At 41.3% G+C, this 21,272-nt stretch overlaps 1 protein-coding gene and 1 pseudogene across 1 annotated transcript; one reads left to right on the forward strand and one right to left on the reverse strand.

The window, feature by feature from the left end:
* Positions 1 to 954: 954 nt before the first annotated feature.
* On the forward strand, positions 955 to 5,923 carry LOC101603100 (annotated as a pseudogene).
* A 4,438-nt stretch (positions 5,924 to 10,361) lies between these two features.
* On the reverse strand, positions 10,362 to 21,207 carry Atp5pb (ATP synthase peripheral stalk-membrane subunit b). The gene is made up of 7 exons (XM_004658992.2): positions 21,065 to 21,207; positions 20,834 to 20,870; positions 17,297 to 17,442; positions 15,175 to 15,338; positions 14,772 to 14,897; positions 11,893 to 12,072; positions 10,362 to 10,729 (listed from the first exon to the last, which is right to left on the reverse strand). The coding sequence occupies exons 1-7, from the start codon at positions 21,102 to 21,104 to the stop codon at positions 10,652 to 10,654; spliced, it is 771 nt and encodes a 256-aa protein (XP_004659049.1). The 5' UTR covers positions 21,105 to 21,207; the 3' UTR covers positions 10,362 to 10,651.
* Positions 21,208 to 21,272: the final 65 nt, after the last annotated feature.

The following is a 21,272-nucleotide window of genomic DNA, read 5'->3' on the forward strand; positions in this document are numbered from 1 at the left end:
TTAGCAGTTAAGTGCTTGCCTATGAAGCCTAAGGACCCCGGTTCGAGGCTCGGTTCCCCAGGTCCCACGTTAGCCAGATGCACAAGGGGGCGCACGCGTCTGGAGTTCGTTTGCAGTGGCTGGAAGCCCTGGAGCGCCCATCCTCTCTCTCTCCCTCTATCTGTCTTTCTCCCTGTGTCTGTCACTCTCAAATAAATAAATAAAAAATGAACAAAAATTTTTTTAAAAAAAAGAATACAGGAAAGATTTTTGACTGAGATATAACATGATGAGTATGGTCTTTAAGATGACACATTTTGTCATATAAGTTATTGGTAGAGAAGGGCACAAAGAAATAAACTAAGGGACAGGGTGATACCATACACATTTAGTAAGGCTGTGAGGAAAGAGAATAGGAGAAAACCCTGGAAATAACAAGATTGGAGGACAAAGACTTAAAACCTGGATGTGAGGAATAAAACAGCAGAATGAGCCAAGGATTACTTCAAATTTTCCAACCTCAGTGACTGAGGATTTATTTTTATTCCCTAAAAAATGGGGCTTTTATTGATCATCAACTCAGTGCTATATGCTAGTCTAAACTCTGAGGCGATGAGTAGGCATAAATGGCTTTTTCCTGCCTCCACAGAATTTTCAGACTGTCGGAGACTGTTGGCACACAGAGGAAAAGCTAATCGCAGTGACTTCATGTGCCACAAAGATGCAGAGCCCTAGGTCACATATGCCTATTACACAGGGAGACACTAAGCTGAAACCTGAAGTGGGAGTTGGAGCTCCCCGAGACTAGAAAGGAGGCGATGTTCAGGGAGAAACAGAGCATTCAAAAGCCATTGACAGAAAGGACAGCGGAAACACCAAGCACCAGAGCCAAACAAATCAACAGTAGCCAAAATAAAACTAAAACAAGTCGAAGAGGCAAGAAGGGGCTAATTTCATGGAACTTTCGTCTGTACCATGAGAAGTGGAGTATGTACCCTAAAGGTTTAAACAGGGCCAGGTTTGCATTCTGAAGCAATCTTGAAAACTGGAGCAGGGAGAACAGGTTGGAAAGTGCCAGAACAGACACGAATAAGCCAGTTGGTATTCCCTCTGCCATCCACTTGAGGGACAACAGGAACATGGAGTAGCAAGAAGAGGAGATGTAAAGGGATTTGAGAGATATTTACGAGAAATAGAAACAAGGAAAATAAAAATAGAGATTGTGACAAAAGATATCCCAAATACCAAGAAGGAAATCGAGAAAGTTCAAGAGTTAGAACAAAGGTTAACTAATTAATCAGGTGTTTATTAAGCATCTACATTGACCTGATATTCTGTTAATAAGAGGGGCTGTGGTCAGTAGCATTTTCAGGGTGGTCTCTGAAAAAAAAAAAGCAGAAAGTTCTGCACTTGCTAGAGATCAAAGGATGATTTGACTTCTTTTTTTATTTTTATTATTTTAATTTATTTATTTGAGAGCAACAGACAGAGAGAGAAAGAGGCAGAAAGAAAGAGAGAGAGAGAGGGAGGATAGGCGTACCAGGGCCTCCAGTCACTGCAAACAATCTCCAGATGCGTGCACCCCCTTGTGCATCTGGCTAACGTGGGTCCTGGGGAATCAAGCCTTGAACTGGGGTCCTTAAGCTTCACAGGCAAGTGCTTAACTGCTAAGCCATCTCTCCAGCCCTGATCTGACTACTTTTCTCTTCCCTAGGTCTGTTTTTCCAAAAACAACTGGGCCCCTCCTCTGAGAGAGGTCTCTCCTAGGATTTAAATCTAATTCTAATACTGTGGCTGGTCAAGCTTAGACCCCAGAACTTGGTTGGCCTCTTCCTGACACAGCCTAGTCCTAACTAATAAGCTGTTCCTCTGGCTCCCGTGAGCCGGAAGGTAGGACACACCACCATAAGGTTATAAATACATTTGTGAGGGGAGATCAAGGTCTCTGGGCTGCCTGACCTCTCCTGAACCTCCAGCTTCTTATGAGTTGCTCCTTGGCTCAGCCCAGCTAAAGAGCCCTCTAGCCCTTACTTTCCACATGGGTTCTTTCTCTACATGGAAAGAGCTCTTTGTACTGTCTTTTTAGTCCTCTCTGTTTTTTTCCAGACCCACCATATGGGCTCTCAAGCCACATGGGTGTCTTTCCTTGGTTCTGTACTTCCCTAAATAAATATAATAATTTAATAATTGTGATTTCAGCCTATTGTATTTAATTCTTTAATTAAAATTAGACACAAACCTAGGATTTGGAGTTCAAGGACTTTCTTGAACCCCTAGTATGCCATTATATTAAGTTGTAGATAAATAATGGTAAGTAAGCCATAGCCTTTGGCTTGAGGTATTTTGCAATCTTATGGTGAGAAATATTTTTATTAATCTACAAAACCATATTCCAGACTATGCAGGCACATACATAAATGTAATGAAATGTTATATCTGCTCTAGTAGATATTTATACAATATGAAGTGAAACTCAAAAGAGAATGGGATCATGCTACATGATATGAGAGGGTGCATGTCAAGAAAAGCTTCATAGAGGAGACAATGTCATGTCTTAAAAGATAAAACAACAGTCCCAGGTAGAAAGAGGAAGAGCCCATTCCAGGCTGAGGAACCTCATGAGCACAGACACATTTTGTCACATTGGCCATATGTAGGGAAACTCAAGTATTTCATCATAGTTTGTAGTTGCAGTTACTTTCTTGTTGCTGGGACAAAAACCAGAAGCACCTTGTGGGAGGAATGGGTTTATTTTAGGTTTACAGAACCTATGGGAAACACCATCAATAGTGGAAGAAAAGCTGGCTTATTTTCACAGATTCATAGCAAAGATACCACCAACAGTAAGCCAACATGAATAGCCAGAGCTCAAACTGCTCTTGACACACCTTAAGGCTAGACCCAAAAGATCTACCACCAATGACACTTCTTCCAGCAGGCTGCTGGAGAATTAAGTAGGAACCTTAACCAAAAATCTTTGATGCTATGAAAGATATACATTTGCATTCAAACTACCACATTCTTCCCCTTGCCCCCAGATGCATGACCATCTTACAATATAAACTGAATTCAATCCAACTTCAAAGGTCTCTGTAATCTTTACCAATTTTAACATTGTTTAAAAGTCCAGTCTCACTTGAGATTTGACTGTTTCTTAACTGTGAGCCCTGTATATATCAAAACACAAATCATATATTTCCAAAATATAATGGCACAGAGTAAATTGTTGCATTGCAAAAAGGCATAACAAGGAGAGACTAGACTAATGAACAATCAATAACCAGTAGGCAAACACCTGCAGTTCAAGTCCAACATCCATAACTAGTGACAAATGTCTCTGGATTCCAATTCCACCCTTCCAGCTGGGCTAGTCACAGCCCGGGGAAACATTCAGAGCCAGTAGCTCTTCATGGCAGCCATTCCACGGTCCTGACACATCAAAAACATCTTCAGGTTTACACTGCAAAACATGGTTCATCTTTACAGCTCCATACAGTGCCTTACTGGGTCTCCACATAGTGATTTCAACCCTGTTTCCCCTTGTCACATCTCAGCAATGACTAGAACTGGTTCATTTTCATAAAATGGCCTTACTGGGTCTCCATACAGGGATTTCAACCCTGCTCAACTTTGCCCAGGGGCCATTTCCAAAAACCAAAACCGTCACAACTGTGTTGCACATCCAATAACGCCTTCCCTCCCCCCCCGTTTTTTTTTTTTTAACAAGGTGGGCTACTAAATTTATTAATCTAGTGGGAAGGGGGATAAATCTTGACCTTGAAGAGACACATACACATTTGGAATTCTTTCAAGCCATCGCCTTTCAATGACTCACTCTTAGGACATCATTACCATTATTTCTATGCAAAGCAGTTGGCCAACACTTAATACTGCTTATCTGTTTAACAACTTCAGCTTCAATAACATAAAGCTAGTCTCGGTGCCAGTAACTTTAAACTTGACTGAAGTTTTCCTGTGATAAGCCATACATTTTCCCTACCTTTCTGTTCTACGCCTTCCGCCAAGCACACCAGTCCATTACTTTTAAATTCAACCTTGATTAAACTCTATGGGCAGGGAAAGAAGAATGCAGACAGCCTTTATGTCAGTAGCCCACTTACAACAAAGTTCTTACCTTTTTGAAAGTTTTTAAGCCAGTACTAGAGAAATGGCTTAGTGATTAAGGCTTTCTCTCCTCAAATAAATAAAAAAGAAAGTTTGTAAGCCAAACCTTCACAATCCACAATTCTCTGCATTTAGAAATTCAAACCTTATTTATTTATTTATGAGGAGAGAAAGAGAGAATGGGCACATCAGGGCTTCTATCCACTGCAAACAAACTCCAGATGCATGTGCCACCTTGTGCATCTGACTGTATGGCTTTACATGGGTACTAGGAAATCAAACCCAGGTCATTTAGACTTTGCAGGCAAGCAAGTGCCTTAACCACTGAACTCTAGCCCTTGCATTCAAAATTGTTAAAAAATATTTATTTATTTTTACTCATTTGAGAGGAGAGAGAAAAAGACAGAGAGAAAGAGAGAGGAGAGAGAGAGAGGGAGAGAGAAAATGGGCATGCCAGGGCCTCCAGCTGCTACAAACTAACTCCAGATGCATGTGCCACCTTGTGTATCTGGCTTATGTGAGTCTTGGGGAAATCAAACTTTGGTCCTTTGGTTTTGCAGGCAAGTGCCTTAACTACTAAGCCATCTCTCCAGCCCTGCATTTAGAATTTTTAAACTCTCTCAAGAATAGCCCATAAAGCTCTGCTTATAGTACTATAATGCTTCTCTAGTCCTGAGTACCAAATCCTTCCACATTTCACTTATAAAGAAGTTTCAAAAGACCAAAACCCATATGGTCAGATTCATTGTAGGAATGGCCCCATGTCTCTGTACCAATTTTACTGTTGCAGTTACTTTCATTGCTGGGACAAACACCCAACCAGAAGCAGCTGATGGGAGGAAAGGGTTTACTTCAGGCTCACAGAATGCAGGGGAAGTTCCATCATGGCGGAAGAAGCTGGCTGACTTCATCATCCACAGCAGAGAAAGAGAAAGAGAGAGATTAAAAAGAGAACCAACCAACACCAGCGAGCACAAACAGCCAGAGTGCCAACTCACTCTGAAAACACCTTAGGGCTGGATTAAAAGATGTGCTCCAAGTGACGCCTCCTCCAGGGGGCTGCTGGATACTTAAGTTTTAACCCTGACCAGAAATCCTTGAGGCAGGACCAGAATTATTTTGCTAGCCTTAAATCTGACTAGTTGGACAGCATGAGACTGAAAAAGGAGACCTCAGAAAGAGTAACAAGTGGTGGACTAACCTATATGATGGCCTGTGGACTGTGACAGGGATCGCAGCTGCAAATGTCTTGGTATTCTGCTTATGAAGAGTACCGTCACTCCAGTGGACAGTGACCAAATACTTTACATCTAATCCAGCCTCAAAGGTTCTTTGTTCTCCAATGCTACTGTCAACAGTCATTTCTCCTCATTTCACATGCCTGCGAACATGTCCTCTGAAGCATCTCCTCCAGGACAGTGAACACTCTGGGTCAGGAGCGGTCCATGGCCACGCTCCTCTCTGCAAGTGTCATTTCCAGTCAGCCACGTGTGCAAAGTTGCCCCCAAGACATGGACCTGCACTTGGTGCATTAGGTGCAATCATGGCTGTGCCTGCTGCAGTCTGAAGTAAGGTCCCTGAAGGAAGGTTCGCTGTCATCTTCCTCCCTATGTTCACCTTGCGAGCTTGGAATGCCCTCAAAGCCATTATTGTCATAGATGCTGCTGGAATGATCCTGGGCCGGAAAGTTTTTGATCACACAGCACATCGTGGGGGAGCTCCCTTTGGACTACGGTACATTACTTGTGGTCATCAACTCATTTGGAAGCATTGGGACCCTCTAGTGAAAATCTGGCATGGAATGAGAACGAATCCCTGAGGCAATGGGGGAGCATACATTCACATTCAAACCACTGCAGTGGTACTATCAGCAACGAGGGTCAGAAGAGGAGAGGTTGGAGAGGAAGGATGAGACCAGATCAGTGGTGGACTCAGAACAAACTTCATGTTGTAGGCAATGGAGACCGCTGAGGGGAACAACATGGTCACTTTTGGGTTTAAAAAGAATGTGAGCACTCGGGAAGCAGAGGTAGGAGAAGCACTATAATCTTTCGGATGGCAGAGCTCCAGGTGAGAAACAAGGAGGTCCTGGCCATTAGCAAGAAGTGGAGCTTCAGGTGATGATGCATCTAGTCAGATGCTAAGGTCGTTTCCTGTACTGTATCTGGTCACTAATTTGAGGACACAAATCTGTGAACCAGATTTTAGGTTTTAGTTGTGAGGCTGGGAATGCAGCTCAGTGATACAGCATCTGCCTAGTATGTGCAAGGCTTGAACCGCAACACTATAAAAGCAAACAACAAACAAAAAACCACCATTACTAACAAACCAACCCAAAGACTACTATTTTACCACGGCTCTCCTTTTGGCATGGGGCAACCCTTGAGGTCAGATAACACCAGATGACAAGTTCGGGCCAATGAATTGAACCTTTTTACTTATGGATGTAATTGCTGATGTCTGACTTCACTGGGTTGCTCCTTCCACAGGGTTTTGGGGAGGATTATGTGATGAGGTGAGGCTGATAGAAATCATCATGTGCAGGAGTTTCTCTGTAATACCACTTATATCTACAGAAGATCCTCATTGAGCAAAAACCAAATCCTTCTATGTCAAACTGCTGAGATTAGGGATAATTTCTTATCTTGCTCAACCTTTCCTGTCCATTCTGACACAGACTAGGAAGACATTAGCATACACTTGATAAGATGACCAGGTATTGCATGAGGCTTCCCATCCCCGTGGCTCTACCTCCCATCGTCTTAGACACACTGGGATTACAGATGCTTTGCACAGATGCTGGGGAATTGAACCCAGGTGGAAAGGTTTAGCAAGCTGGCACCTTTAATGGGAGCCAGCTCCCCAGCCCTGCAGTAGCATCTTGCAGCTTGTACACAGCATTGTGTTAACCAAATGTTGCAGCTAGGCAACTTCCCACCCTTCCTCTGTGTAATTCTTTAGTTTCTCTAACTTCTGGACCAAGTGTTTGTGTTGAATATCTGTATTAATGAGGTCAGATAAAAGACAGACACGGCTTTTAGTATGTGCTGTGATCTCCACTGTGTCTCACTTTCCATGCATCTTCACTTAACTGGATTTCAAGCTTCAGTACCGTACAGTTTAGACAGTACGTAAGTAGCTCCCACAATAGTGTAAATAAAAACCTGTAGTGTGGGCTGAAGAGTTGATTTTGCAGTTAAGGCGCTTGCCTGCAAAGCCTAAGGACCCAGGTCTGCTTCTCTAGTACCCATGTAAACCAGATGCATAAGGTGGCACGTGTCTAGAATTCATTTGCAATGACTAAGAGGCTCTGGCATGCCCATTCTATCTGCCTCTAATTTAAAAAATATATTTATATATACATATATATGTGTGTATATATATCCTATATATATGTGTATGTATGTATATATGTATATGTATGTATGTGTGTGTATATATATATATATATATATATATATATCTCCATCCTGTTTGCTTCTTTGTAGTCTCAGGGTGGCCTTGACTCAAGGCAATCTTTCTACCTCTGCCTCCTGAGTGCTGGGATTAAAGGCGCGTGCCACCACGCCCGGCAACAATAATTTTTTTGAGACAGGCCTTAAATTCTGATCCTCTTGCCTCCATCTCAAAAGTATTAAGATTACAGCTTTGTGCCCACACCCAGCTATTAAATAAATACAATTGGGAACACCCCTGCTCACCTAATCAACATCTCCTAAACAAGCCATCAAACTAAGTTCTATTAGATTGGTGCGCTAGCTATCAATATTCAAATGACTGTTACATACATTAAAATCTTAGATCAATAAAAACATCAATTAAGTATGTATTTCCCATTAAGTACAAGTAAATCCTGTGTAAATGTGGAAGATTGAAATACAAACCTATGAAAGTAGATTTTTTTTTCTTTTTTTTGCTGGAGTCTTTTTGTTTGTTTGTTTTGAGGTAGGATTTCACTCTTGCTCAGGCTGACCTGGAATTCACTATGTAGTCTCAGGGAAGCCTCGAACTCACAGTGGTCCTCCTACCTCTGGCTGAGTGCTGGGATTAAAGGCATGCGCCACTACGCCCAGGCATTGACACCTTCTATACTTACAGACAATAAACCATGGTATTTCCCTCCCCCCACCCATTACTGGAGTCTTTTAAATCACTTGATACAGAACGAGGTAGAGAGAAAATGGACACATCATGGTCTCCTGCCACTGCAATTGAACTCCAGATGCATGAGCCACTTTGTCCATCTATCTGGTTTTACATGGGTACTAGGGATTCAAATTTGGGGTGCTGGGCTTTGCTGGTTAGTCATCTCTCCAGTCCTTTGCTGGATTATTTAAAAAAAAATCTTTTTCAAGGTAGGGTCTTACTCTACCACAGGCTGACTTGGAACTCACTTTGCCATCTCAGACTAGTCCTGAACTCAGTGATCATCCTCCTACCAAGAGTGTTGGGATTAAAAGCGTGTGCAATCATGCCCTGCCCAAAGTTTTTATTATGATAAAATATACATCAAGTTTAATAACCATTTTTTAACAACTTCCATAATTATAGACAATAAACCATGTAATTCCCTCCCCTTACCCATTTTGCCCTTCACAAATCTATTCTCCATCATATCCTCTCTCTCTCAATTAGTCTCTATTATTTTGATGTCATCATCTGTGGTAGTTTGAACAGATGGCCCCCAATATATTCAGTGTTTTATTGTAGTTTGCATCTGCAGCCACCTGGCTGGAGGTGTCAGAGGGCAGATCTTAAGGTGTGGTGGTGGGTTTCAGACTTCAAGTAAAGATATGCAAAGTGTGCATAGAGTTCCAGCAGTGTGCTGTGCTGTGTGGCTTTTTAGCTTTTAGGCTTGTGCTTCTCTGGTCCTGTGAAAGCAGGCCAGCTTCTTCTGCCATTATGGAACTTCCCCTGGATTTGTAAGCTTCAATAAATCCCTTCCCTCCATAACTGTGCCTTCTCTGGGAACCTAAATCTGTCTGCTACATCATTTTTTCCTCTTATACTGAGGGTCCTGTGTAGGTAGTACCAGGTACTGTGAGGTCATGGATAACCAGGCCACTGTGCCTTTAAGACTGAAATGTAAGCAGTCCTACCCTTCTCTGGCTCTTACATTCTTTTTGCCATCTCTTCTGCAATGGACCCTGAGCACTGGAGAATGTTAGAGATATTTCATCCCCCTATCCCAAGTAGGGTCTTGCTCTGGCCCAGGCTGACCTGGAATTCATTATGTAGTCTTAGGGTGGCCTTGAAGTAATGGTGAATCTCCTACCTCTGCCTCCCGAGCACTGGGATTAAGGGTGTGCGCTACCACAATGGGCTCAATTTTTGCTTGACACTGAGCCTTGCTTTAGTCTAGGTTGGGTCCAACAAGGGACCCTTCTACCTCAGCATTTGAAAAAGCTAGGATACATGTGCACACTATTATACCCAGTGACCTTTTCAATTTTTTTTTTTTTTGCGGGAGGATATATACCCAGCAGTGAAGTTGCTAAATCAGATAATTTTATTTTTAACATTTTCTTTTTTCCTCTTAAGCATTAAAAAAAAAAAAAAGAGGGTAAATCAAAGCAGTGTGGATGTGGTCAAATTTATTTGGCCCTGGGGATTAAACCCTGGGACTTTGGCATACACAGTAAGTGCTATACTTCTAAGCTAACAGCCAACCCTCTTCTGAGTTTCTGATAGTTATACAGAATTTTCTTTTAGGGGAGATGCATCTGTGTGTGGAAGCCAGAGGTTGACATTGGGTGTCTTTCTTGGTTGCCTTCTGTTTTATTTACTGAGGAATGGTCTCCATGAACCCAGAGCTCATCATTTTACTGGTATAGTAGCCAGTTTGCTCCAGAGATCCCATCTCTGCCTCCCAAGCACTGCAACAACAGGCCAGCCACCATATCCACCCAGCATATATGGAGGTACTTGGAATTCAAACTTTGGTCCACCCATTTGTGTAGCAAGTATTTAATATAAACCATCTCCCCAGCCCAACTATACAGTGATTTTAGGATATATTGAGCCCCTATTTTATAGGCATACTACCAAAACTATAAAATCAGTTGCTGAGTTGCTATACAGTATTTTCTTTAGTTACTTTAAGAGTGGGTAATTATAAGTTTTAAGCTTCCTACAACCTATCTAAAGTTAGTGAGAAACAGCTCACCATTGATTGGTCGTCTCATTAATAGGAAACAGCTCAATAACATCTTTTACTTTCACTAAGATGACAAAGTGATATTTCAGAGTACAAAATGAACTGTTTCAATTGCCACTTTATTGCAAGATGGTGGTAGCATTAGTTACAAATTGCTAATTTTAGTCAGGCAACAAGTTGTTGCAAACTGCTTATTCAAAAGTGATCACCAAAGTTTTCATGATGCAGAGTAAAGATGAGGAAAATCTGACTGGCCGGTAGATTTCTAACCCATGAAATGAATTCTTAGGAACACTGTGATTTCAATCCACAGTAATACAGGAGCCCGTGAGGCAGACTAGCTTCCATTTAGTTCACTGTTTCTGGTGGTCTCAACTGAGAATGTTGTGTTTACATAACTGGTTGGGCCTGAGCCTTCTTTGAGAGCAGCTTCAGATCTGCTATGCACTTGGCAATTGTCTCCTTCTCCTGCGACAAGGAAAGATAATCTAGTTAGAGCTCTCTAAAACATGGAAGGACATAAATACAGCAAGTTTTAAAAGAAACTTTCTTAACTAGACCAGAACCTCAAGATTACTGGCTTAATATAGTAACCTTACTAGAAAAGTTTAGAATTATATAATTTATTTTAAAAGCAAATACTGAGCTGAAAGAGTGGCTTAGTGGTTAAGATGTTTACCTACAGCCGAAGGACCCAGGTTTGATTCTCCAGGACTCATGTTAGCCAGATGTACAAGAGGGCACATGCATCTGGAGTTCATTTACAGTGGCTGGAGGCCCTGACATGCCCATTCTCTCTCTCTTTCCCCCCTCCCTCCTTCTCTGGCGAATACATAATTAAAAAAAAATAAAATAAATAAAAGCAAATCCTGGTAGCTGCTTAAAATTTCCTGGTTCACAGTTCTGAAAAGAATCTGAGGCCAGAAACTCTTACAACAACCAGTGTCTGATGTTGGTTTGTATAGTTAATAGATTCTTTAAAAGGACAAACCAACAAACATTACTAACACAGAAATGCTAAGAACTGAAACAACAAAACAACTATCATTTTCTTTTCTAAATATTTTTTAGAACTTTAACAAAAAACCCAACCCAAAAGTATACAAATTACTTTTATGTAAAGGTAGCTTATTGAAAAAAAAAAATCTGGGCTGGAGAGATGGCTTAGTGGCTAAGTGCTTGCCTGTGAAGTCTAAGGAGCCTGGTTCGAGGCTTGATTCTGTCACTCTCAGTTAAACTAAGTAAAAATAAAAATCCATCAATTTTGATAGACTCTGTTTTGTTTTAATTCTGCTACATTATGTAAACAAGAGACTGGAAATGCCTACAACACGCACTTGGGGAAAAAATCAAATCATAAGAATATAAATTAAAAAAACAATATAAGCAAATAATATAAAACATTTCTATTCCATCAAGACAGATAAACAGCAGGAAATGGGAAATGAAAGGGATTTATACTGTTTTTGTCCTGAGATGAGAGAGCCTTTGGTCACAAAACCTGGAAAGGGAATGCATCCATGGCATTTGTGCAGCATCTCTTAAGATTATGACCATCTAGATCAAACTCCTTGTCAACTGTCTCCCTTGCTTCTGGAGTCCAACTCCAGATCCCACACAACATTGTGTACCTGCTGTGCAGAGATGCTCTGCACCACGTTCTTCTCCACCCAGTTGATCATGTGCTCTTGCTCCTTTCGGCGCATCATGTCCTGCACAGAAATATGATAGTCCAGACGATTCTTCACTTCTTTGTACACTTTATGTAGCCGTTCCCGGTAAGTGACCTCCAGGGCCATAGCAATGTTATTCTGGAGCAAAATAATTAAGAAATGGTTAACAAACAAGTGGAATACTGTTTGCACACATGATGGAGTATGTCTGTTCTGATAATTTCACCAGTCATAATAACCTACTTCTCTTGTATTTTGTGTAAAATCATTTTCATATGCTGTGACATGCATGCAGTAACAAATTAAAATAACGTGGCAAAAATATATTTATAATTACAGGTAATAAGAAGTCTCTACTAGTGCCTCCATAGCTTATTTTCCTGTATTCCTTATGTTCTCACAGAAATATTAAACACAACAAATACATGCATACACATACCACCTGAATTTTAAGTTACATTGGATTTCACTATAATTATGCTTCATGATCATTCAGGCAAGTTCTATTAACAGATCATTGACATTGTTTCCTACTACAGTAATGCACTATATATTGCATATTTGTCTTTACAATTATGTGTGAACACTCTCAAATGATAGCTAGTATTTACTGAGTACCTACTATGTTGTAAATACTCTTGAGCTTTGTCTCATTTGTACCATATAACCATATCATGGGGTTAGTTATTAGCATATCTATTTTGCAGAAAGAAAAGGGAACTTGCCAATGTTATAGAATTAATACACTCTAAAGCCCAAACTGGAAAACAGGTAGTCAGACTATAAAGCCCATATTTTAAGGATCTGTTGTTGGCTAAACCAAGTGCTATGAAGGCTACTTACAACAAGGCAGCCAGGGTGGTCTCTCAAAACATGAATCACATCACTCTTGCCAATAATGCTTTCACTCAGCATAGGTAAAGGGTTTGTAGAAGCACTTAAGACTTACATATCCTAGTACTTAACTATGTTCCTGGTTCCTGTACTACCCCTCATCCATTTCATGCTACCTTCTAATTTAACCTAACTATAGAAGAAAACTGCTTTCCTGCTGCCCTGTGTAACTCCTGGTTCACATGATGTCTTTTGCCTTACCACCAGTTTGCTGTCCTTAGCACTTACCACCACTGACACTTATATCTACTTAATCATCTACTTCCTAATCTTCCCCCAATGATTAGCTAGAAAGTAAACTCCACAAAGGAAGAAATTTTCTTTCTGTGCTGCATTTCCAATACCTTGCCTTGCTCACAAAATCCACACAATAAAAACTCAGCAAATGCTGGGCGTGCTGGCGCATGCCTTTAATCCCAGCACTCAGGAGGCAGAGATAGGAGTACTGCCATGAGTTCAAGGCCACCCTAAGCCTACACAATGAATACCAGGAAAGCCTGAGCTAGAGTGAAACCATACCTTGAAAAATCAAAAACACAAAACAAAACAACAAGAAAAAAATAACTCAATAAATATAGTACAAAACTCAAATGATAAGCATTTGACTTGGAAAACCTACATATTCTAGTTTGACTTTTAAACGGGCAGAATTTGTCAGGCGTGGTGGTGCATGCCTTTAATTCCAGTGCTCAGGAAGCAAAAGTAGAAGGAGTGCTGTGAGGGTCTACAGAGTATAAGTTCAAGGTAAGCCTGGGCTAGAGTGACTCCACCTGGAAGAAAAAAAGTACCTGCAGCTTTTGTTATGTATAGTGTACAAGAGCTAGTAAGAACTGCCCAACTGTGCATGGAAATGGTTAAGGCCCGTTTCTCTTCTGTTCATTTTCCTTTTCCTTCTGTCTTTCTTTTGCTACCACATCCACTGTGGCTTTAACATTTTCTGAGATTTGTTTTTCTGGTTTTTTTTTTCCCAGTCTCAAGGCCATCCTCTCTCTGCCTCCCGAGTGCTGGGATTAAAAGCATGCGTCACCATGCCCAGCACTTTCTGAGATTTTTAAACATTCATGTACTTAAGACTCTTTCAGGATCCTGTTTAAATGAATACAGATTCTCAGCACCTAATGTAGACTCTGATTCTATTGGTACTGAAGTGGGTTCAAAGAACCAGTGACTGATGCATGGGGTACTGAGACCACACTGAGAAACTCCGGCCTAGATCCCTAACCAGATACTTACTAAATCTCAGCATTTCACTGCATATGTGCTTCTATAATGTAAAATTAAATATTAGGCACAAAATACTTTAACATGCTCCTAATACTGGAAAATAAATATTTTAGGATTATGCTCCAAATATGGCAAAGAACCCTACTGCTACCTGAATCTGCTTCATAAATTGAGTGTTAAGCATCAGATGCTCTTTTGTATGTGTGCTCTTGTGCGTGTGCACATGTATGTGGAGGCCAGAAGTAGTCTACTCTTTACTTGCTGAGACAGTCTTTCATTGAATTTGGAGCCCATGTACTTAGCTTGACTACCAAAGCCGACAGCCTCAGGGATCTTATGTCTGACTCTTCAGTGCTGGGATTACAGATGCAAGCTGCCACGCCTGGCTTTTACAAAGGCTAAAACTTGTCTTTTTTTGCTTGTTTGTTTGAGAGAGAGGGGCAAATTAGAGACAGAATGGGCATACCAGGGCCTCCAGCCATTGCAAATAAACTCCAGATGCATTTGCTACTTTGTGCATCTGGCTTATGTTTGTACTGGGAAATCAAACCTGGGTCCTTAGGCTTCGCAGGCAAGTGCTGTTACCATAAGCCATCTCTTTTCTATGGTATTAGACTTTCTTACACATGCTAAAACTGATCTGCTATTGAGCTCTATCCCCAGACTGATTTTTTCTCCCCCGCAAAAAGTTCATTCTCTTACAAGCTACCGAAACCTACCCTCTGAACATCAAAAAGGTAGTGGCGCTTCTGAGTGAGTGCCTGCTGTGACTTCTCCAATTCAATCACATCCTGGATTTGTTTGATGGATGCCTGCTTTACTTCTTCCAGCTGAGCAATTTTTTGCTATGATTATAGAAACAACAAGGGTCAGTGGAAACACTGAACTCAGGAGGGTACATGCATAAGGACAAATGCTCAAATATGACTGATCATATATCTATAAATATATCATGTTTAATAAAGACCACTTAAGGAAAATCTGAAGTTCACATATTTAAATTTTACCTCAAATTAGTAATAGCACCACACTGTAATTACTATAACTACATTGCTGTATCTTTCCTCTAATACTCATATAAAAGTATTACTAGTTGACTGGGAAATCAAGTTTGACTCTTACCTCATTGAGTTTATCAATAAATTCTGCAACAGAGGCACCATATTTTTTAATTGCATAGACAAGTAACCCTACTACTGATATGGTAGAAAAGGTCTCTGGGGTAATCACATAGATTTCTTTGGATAGACAATACAAGATAAGCCCAGTTCCAAGCATGTAGGGTCCTAAAAGAAAAAAAATTATTTTATGAATATTATATAATGATACTTCAGCATTCGATTATTTGAAGGCAAAGTTACATAATGCTTCACAACAAAGTTACATATGCTTCACAACAACCACGTTCAAAGACATAATACCAGACTAAGAAACAGTACTGTAAAGAGGAAAGAAGATATAGATCAAAGAAAATCTATAGTAGAACCTATCAAAACTACCATTAAAATAATATCTGAACAAGTTTCCTCAAAAGAGAACAACAACTTCAGTCAGGACTGATGAAATTTAAAACAATGTCTATAAAGTATTTAGCACAAAAGGAGCTAAAGGATGCCAGGTTATTTTCTACAGTCATGTGTCCAGCAAAATACATTGTTTTTCAATGGATAACACTGGACAGGACAAAAATCTATCCACTCTTTACTATTTTTACTGAACAGCAACCTGGTATAAGAAACAAGCAATAGATAACTATAAAGTACTATGTACACACAAAGGATATTTATTATACTCCATTTCAGGAGCACCTAATTATAATACTTCAAATATACAATTATTATTATTATTACTTTTTAAAATTTTTTTAAAATTTTTATTAGCATTTTCCATGATTATAAAAAAAATCCCATGGTAATTCCCTCCCTCCCCACCCCCCATTATTATTACTTTTTAATTTAACCATGCCATGAGTCCTGAAAGGACACAAATCGTGATTTGGGATTTAGGAAAAGTATTCCTCTTTTTATGAAGCCAAATTGGAATTTGTAATATAGATTTAAGCATGAGCATTGAGAAAGGGGCAGAGCAACATGTAAGAGGATGGTAATACATGCTCTAGAGGGAGGGTCGTGTTTTCAAGAGTGGTACTGTTGCTTTGGCAGGGGGCAGGGCTGGACTTGAACTTGTGAAAATTCTTCTGTCTTAGCTTTCAAAGTATTGGGATTAGAAACATGTGTCACTGTGCCTAGTTAAGTGCCTTAACAAAAGTAACATATATGTGATTTTAGTGGCTTCTGAAGCTAGACTGTTCAAGACACAAGTATTTCGTTAGAATTTTCCTTGGTACCTCTCAAGACGTTAGGATGGGACACAGTGAGCCTGTAGGGCAGCACTGTAGTATTTCTGAGTGGCACTCGTACAAAGAATGTGATGATATACTAAGTGAGTAAGAGTTCACAGTCTCAAACATATTTTGCCCACATTTCAAGGTCCAAGTTTTTTTTTGGGGAGGGTGAGGGGGAAGGCAGGGTCTTACTTTTCCCCTGGCTGACCTGCAACACACTCTGTAGTCCCAGGCTGGCCTCAAACCTCATGAGTAAACCTACCCCAGTCTCCCGAGTGCTGGGATTAAAGGGGTACACTACCTAGCAATTTCAAGTGTTTTTTTTTTTTGTTTGTTTTTTTTAAGTTTTTCAAGGAAGGGTCTCACTCTAGCCCAGGCTGACCTGGAATTCACAGTGTGGCCTCAAACTCACGGTGATTCTCCTACCTCTGCCTCCCAAGTGCTAGGATTAAAGGTGTGCGCCACCACACCCAACAATTTCAAGTTTTTAAAACTTCCTTTAGTACTCACATTTGAAGTATGCATCTGCAAAAAAGGCCTATAATATGTAATATTTTTTATCATCTATGGAAATATGAGAATATTTCTTATAATTTCAGCTAAGGAAATGTTATTTTAGGCCAACCGGGCTTTAAAGAAGTCTTTGGCTTCCGGGGTTCCCTGTCTAGCAATATTTGGGAACAGTAAGACAGTGCGTATAGAATAAAGAATGCATGGCGTTGAGTATGAACTCAAGGAAGTTGATACTATTAACAAATGGAAACAATGCTATAAAATTTAAAAATCCCCAAACTCATTCAACTATTATATTGAATCACCTCCACAATTTCCTGTTAAAACAGCTTACTTGATTTTAGTGGTACCATACAAATATTTACTAAAGACTGGGCAAATGCTCACCTGTTACACCAGTTTTAGGATAAAGAAACTGGAAAAATTCCTCGGGGATCAGCCCAAGACGTACTTTCCCTCCATATTCAGGAAGAGGTGGTACAGGGGCAAGTTGTGGCTGCCCAGTGTGGAATATCCTTGTTGCCTGCAATGCCCTACAGGTAGGCAAAGGTATACATTTATAATCAATTCTTCAAAGAAAACACAATGTATGAACAATTAAAATAATGAATGCAGGCTGGAGAGATGGTTTAGCAGTCAAGGCGTTTGCCTGCAAAGTGTTAAGGACCCAAGTTTGAGTCCCCAGGACCTATGTAAGCCAGATGTACAAGGTGGTACATGCACCTGAAGTTCACTGCAGTGGTTAGAGGCCCTGGGGCACCCTTTCTCTGCCTATCTCTCTCAAAAAAAAAAAAAAAAAAAAAAGGTATGAGGATTGGGATGTTCCCAACATCATAAAAAGAGAATAGACTAAGAACAGGAACAGTAATTTCAGACACTTAAAGCCAGATGTAACCTTCTACCAGAATCCAGCCCCCCCCCCTTTTTTTAAGTAGGGTCTCACTATTTTTTATTTTTTAGTTCAGACTGACCTGGAATTCACTATGTAGTCTCAGGGTGGCCTCGACCGAACTCATGGCAATCCTCTACCTCTGCCTCCCAAGAGCTGGGATTGAAGGTGTATGCCACCATCCTTGGCGTCAGAATCCCTTCTTTAAAATTTTTTAAAATATTTTATTATTTATTAGAGAGAGAGAGAGAGAGAGAGAGAGAGAGAGAGAGAGAGAGGGGAAGGGAGGGAGGGAGGGAGGGAGGGAGGGAGGGAGGGAAAGAAATGGGCTTGCCAGGCCTCTAGCCACTGCAAAGGAACTCCAGATGCACACACTAACATGTGCTTATATAGGACCTGGAGAATCGAATTTGGGTTCTTTAGCTTCGCAGGCAAGCACTGTAACTGTAAGCCATCTCTCCAGCTCCAGAATCCCTTTTATAAGTCTTATGAGTGACTCATCTAGGACTTAGAATGTCTGTTATGAGCAAGGAAACCCAAAACTCTCCAGCCAGACTTTGGGAGCTAAAATTCCACACCTGTCATTTGACTTTGAGCAAGGAATACAAGCTTTGGTAATCTCGGATTTCTCTGTATGAAATGGAAATGAAGCATATTACTTTATAAGGCTGTTGTGAGGACTGAGTTAATGGCTCTAAAATGCTTACAATGGTACTTGGCACAGGGAAGGTTCTGTGTGAGAGGTTCCTACTATATGCCTGCGGTGCCATAAGCAATTGGACACCTAGAATCTTACCTTCATTGCTATCTTTGACAGACTGTTGATCATTATGTGCTTCAGGTCTTTCCAGTTTTTTTTGGGGGGGGGGTGGGGGGGAGATTTAATATGTTCATTTTCGAGCTGCTACATACTGGAACCTCAGTCCATTTGTTCTATTTTCTTTTTGTCCATGTAAGATAACACAGTTTTGCCTATCTTAACACAAACAGCTCTCATTTTGTTGGTGGGGAAGTAAGAAGTATCTAATGAGTGTATCATGTCTTAAAATTTAACCTAACCAATGAATTCATTCTACAGATATTGGGAACTTACTATTGTCGGTATTATGCTTAAACTATTATATTACTATCACTATGTTTACGAACTATTCTTATATTAATCAGCCTAAGTTCACGTTTTTTACCATCTATAGCATACTGACTTAGCTTTATTCATATATGCTGCCAAACTCAGTCTCCGCCAAGTTCTCAGTTTGATTTTGTCTCATGTCCTACATCATTAAACTCCCTTACTCTCTTATTTCCTTGTACTTCAAGAATATATATTATTTCAGGGGGTTGGGGATATAGTTCACAGTGTGAGTTCCAAGTTCAATAAAAGATTTTGTGCTAGACATTGAGCCTGTGTCTTTTTGCATGTTAAGCAAGCCTGGAGGAATAAGGGAGAAGAGTGACAGGGGACGTAGGACTTCTTCCTCTGGCCTGTGTATGTATATGTACACGAATCTGCACATGCACACATGATCATCATAAAAAAAGTCATTTCATTGACTTATCATCTCTCTCTTACACACACACACGTCTATCTTGCAGCACTGGGCACTGGCCCATGATTTCGTGGACACTAGGCAAGCACTCTATCTGTGAGCAACAACCTTAGCCCCATGTTTACCCTTTGAGTATTACTTATGCTCCCAAATACTAGTACTCCACCAAACTTTCAATGGAAGAATTGCTTATGGTTCCTTCATTCAAATCAAAGTTTCTCAATTTCAGCATGATTAACATTTTAGACTGGATAATTCTTTACTGGTGAGATACAGTTTAAATGTTTATCCGTATCCCTGTGGCTTTTATATACTAGACACCAGTAACCCCCTCACCCCATCCCCAAACACCTCTACTTATTGCCAAATGTTTCCTGGTTGCAGTGTTGGGGATCAGCCCCAGGGGCATCGCACACTGGGCTACATCCCTAGCAGTTATTTTTTCAACATCAAAAATGTTTTTTATTTATTTATTTGAGAGCGACAAAGAGGGAGGGAGGGAGGGAGAGAATGGGTGCGCCAGGGCCTCCAGCCATTGCAAACGAAGTCCAGATGCGTGTGCCCCTTGTGCATCTTGGCTAACGTGGGTCCTGGGGAATCGAGGCTCAAGCCGGGGCCCTTGGGCTTCACAGGCAAGCGCTTAACCGCGCTAAGCCATCTCTCCAGCTCTTTTTCAACATTTTTGAATAGAGTCCACTAAGAGGCAGTCAATTACAGTTTAAATTTGTTGAATATACAAGATAATTACAGATAGAGCCTTTCCCCCCCCTAGCCACAAGGTAGTTATCAAATTTTGCAAGCTTTAAAACTAAGTTTGGGTGGATAAAAGCAATCTTAAAAAAAAATAAAGCCCTGACATATTCTACAAAACACTTTAGCAGTAATAGCTGCTAACATTTACTAAGCACACATTATGCACACGGGAATCATCTTCTCATCTATAATGCATGTGATTGTGAGGTCCCATAATCAGTAAGCGGAGGAGACAGTGGTAGCCTCTTCTATGCTCCCAAGCACAGCTGCCACTGCGCCCATAGCAGTAAGCACCGGGAAGCCAGCCCCCCACTCAGCTGCACTCATTAGCGAATCTGGTGGCAAGTAGCACATTTACCCAACGAATGGACGGTCTTTGACTCAATGCAGCAGTAGGCAGGCCCGAGACACTGAAAAAACATGCTTCTTTAGTTCTAGTTAGCAAGAATGTGTTCTTGGGCATGTAAGTCTAGTTAACTGCTTCAGAGCTATGTGTGGTTGAAGGTCAAAGGGAGGGAAAGCAAGCCGTTTCGAGTTTACTGGAACACCCTGTTCTCCTCTTTGTCATTAAGCGACCTGCCGTTTAAGGCAGTCAGCTACACCAACAGGCGTCTGCGTGAGGACGGAGCACCCTGACAGCCTTCAGAACGGTAATTTCTTGCTCGAGTTACGAGGGAGAAGCCGGAAAAGGACACGAGGTGACGGACAGACACACAAGGCACGCCTCACACTTACCCAGGTCCCAGGACGGCCGCGGTCTTCAGACACGGGGCTGAAAGCACACAAGGCGCCGGTCAGCAGAGTCAGGGGGAAGCCGGCCGGGCGCCTCCCTTCCCGTTCCCCTCGACCCTGCCTTCCCACCCGGGCGGAATCCTCCGCACTCAGGCCCCGAGCCCGCCGAGCCCGGCCTCACCCGCTTTCCCCTAGACCCCGCGGACAGCTCAGCCCACCGCCTACGCCTCTCACCCGCGGTGGCGGCGGCAGAAAGGACCACCCGGGACAGCATGACCAGCCAAGGTTCCCGAAACGGTCTTCGCGTCCCTGTGACCCCACAGGGAGACTTGTCAGGGACACGAACAAGATGGCCGCGCGCAAACCTCGCGAGAAAAGAATTATCAAACTTTCTCTTCGGCTTTTCTCGCGAGAAGAAACCCAGGCCCTGAGAACTTGTCTT

This window comes from Jaculus jaculus, chromosome 19 (assembly GCF_020740685.1).
Source record: "Jaculus jaculus isolate mJacJac1 chromosome 19, mJacJac1.mat.Y.cur, whole genome shotgun sequence".
Lineage (NCBI taxonomy): Eukaryota > Metazoa > Chordata > Mammalia > Rodentia > Dipodidae > Jaculus > Jaculus jaculus.

Coding starts and splice junctions, on each gene's coding strand:
- Atp5pb (XM_004658992.2), bottom strand. CDS start 21,104: ATGCTGTCCCGGGTGGTCCTTTCTGCCGCCGCCACCGCGG. Junction 14,898..15,174: donor TTATTGATAAACTCAATGAG/GTAAGAGTCAAA, acceptor CTATAATCATAG/CAAAAAATTGCTCAGCTGGA. Junction 12,073..14,771: donor ACCTTTTTGATGTTCAGAGG/GTAGGTTTCGGT, acceptor ATTTTGCTCCAG/AATAACATTGCTATGGCCCT.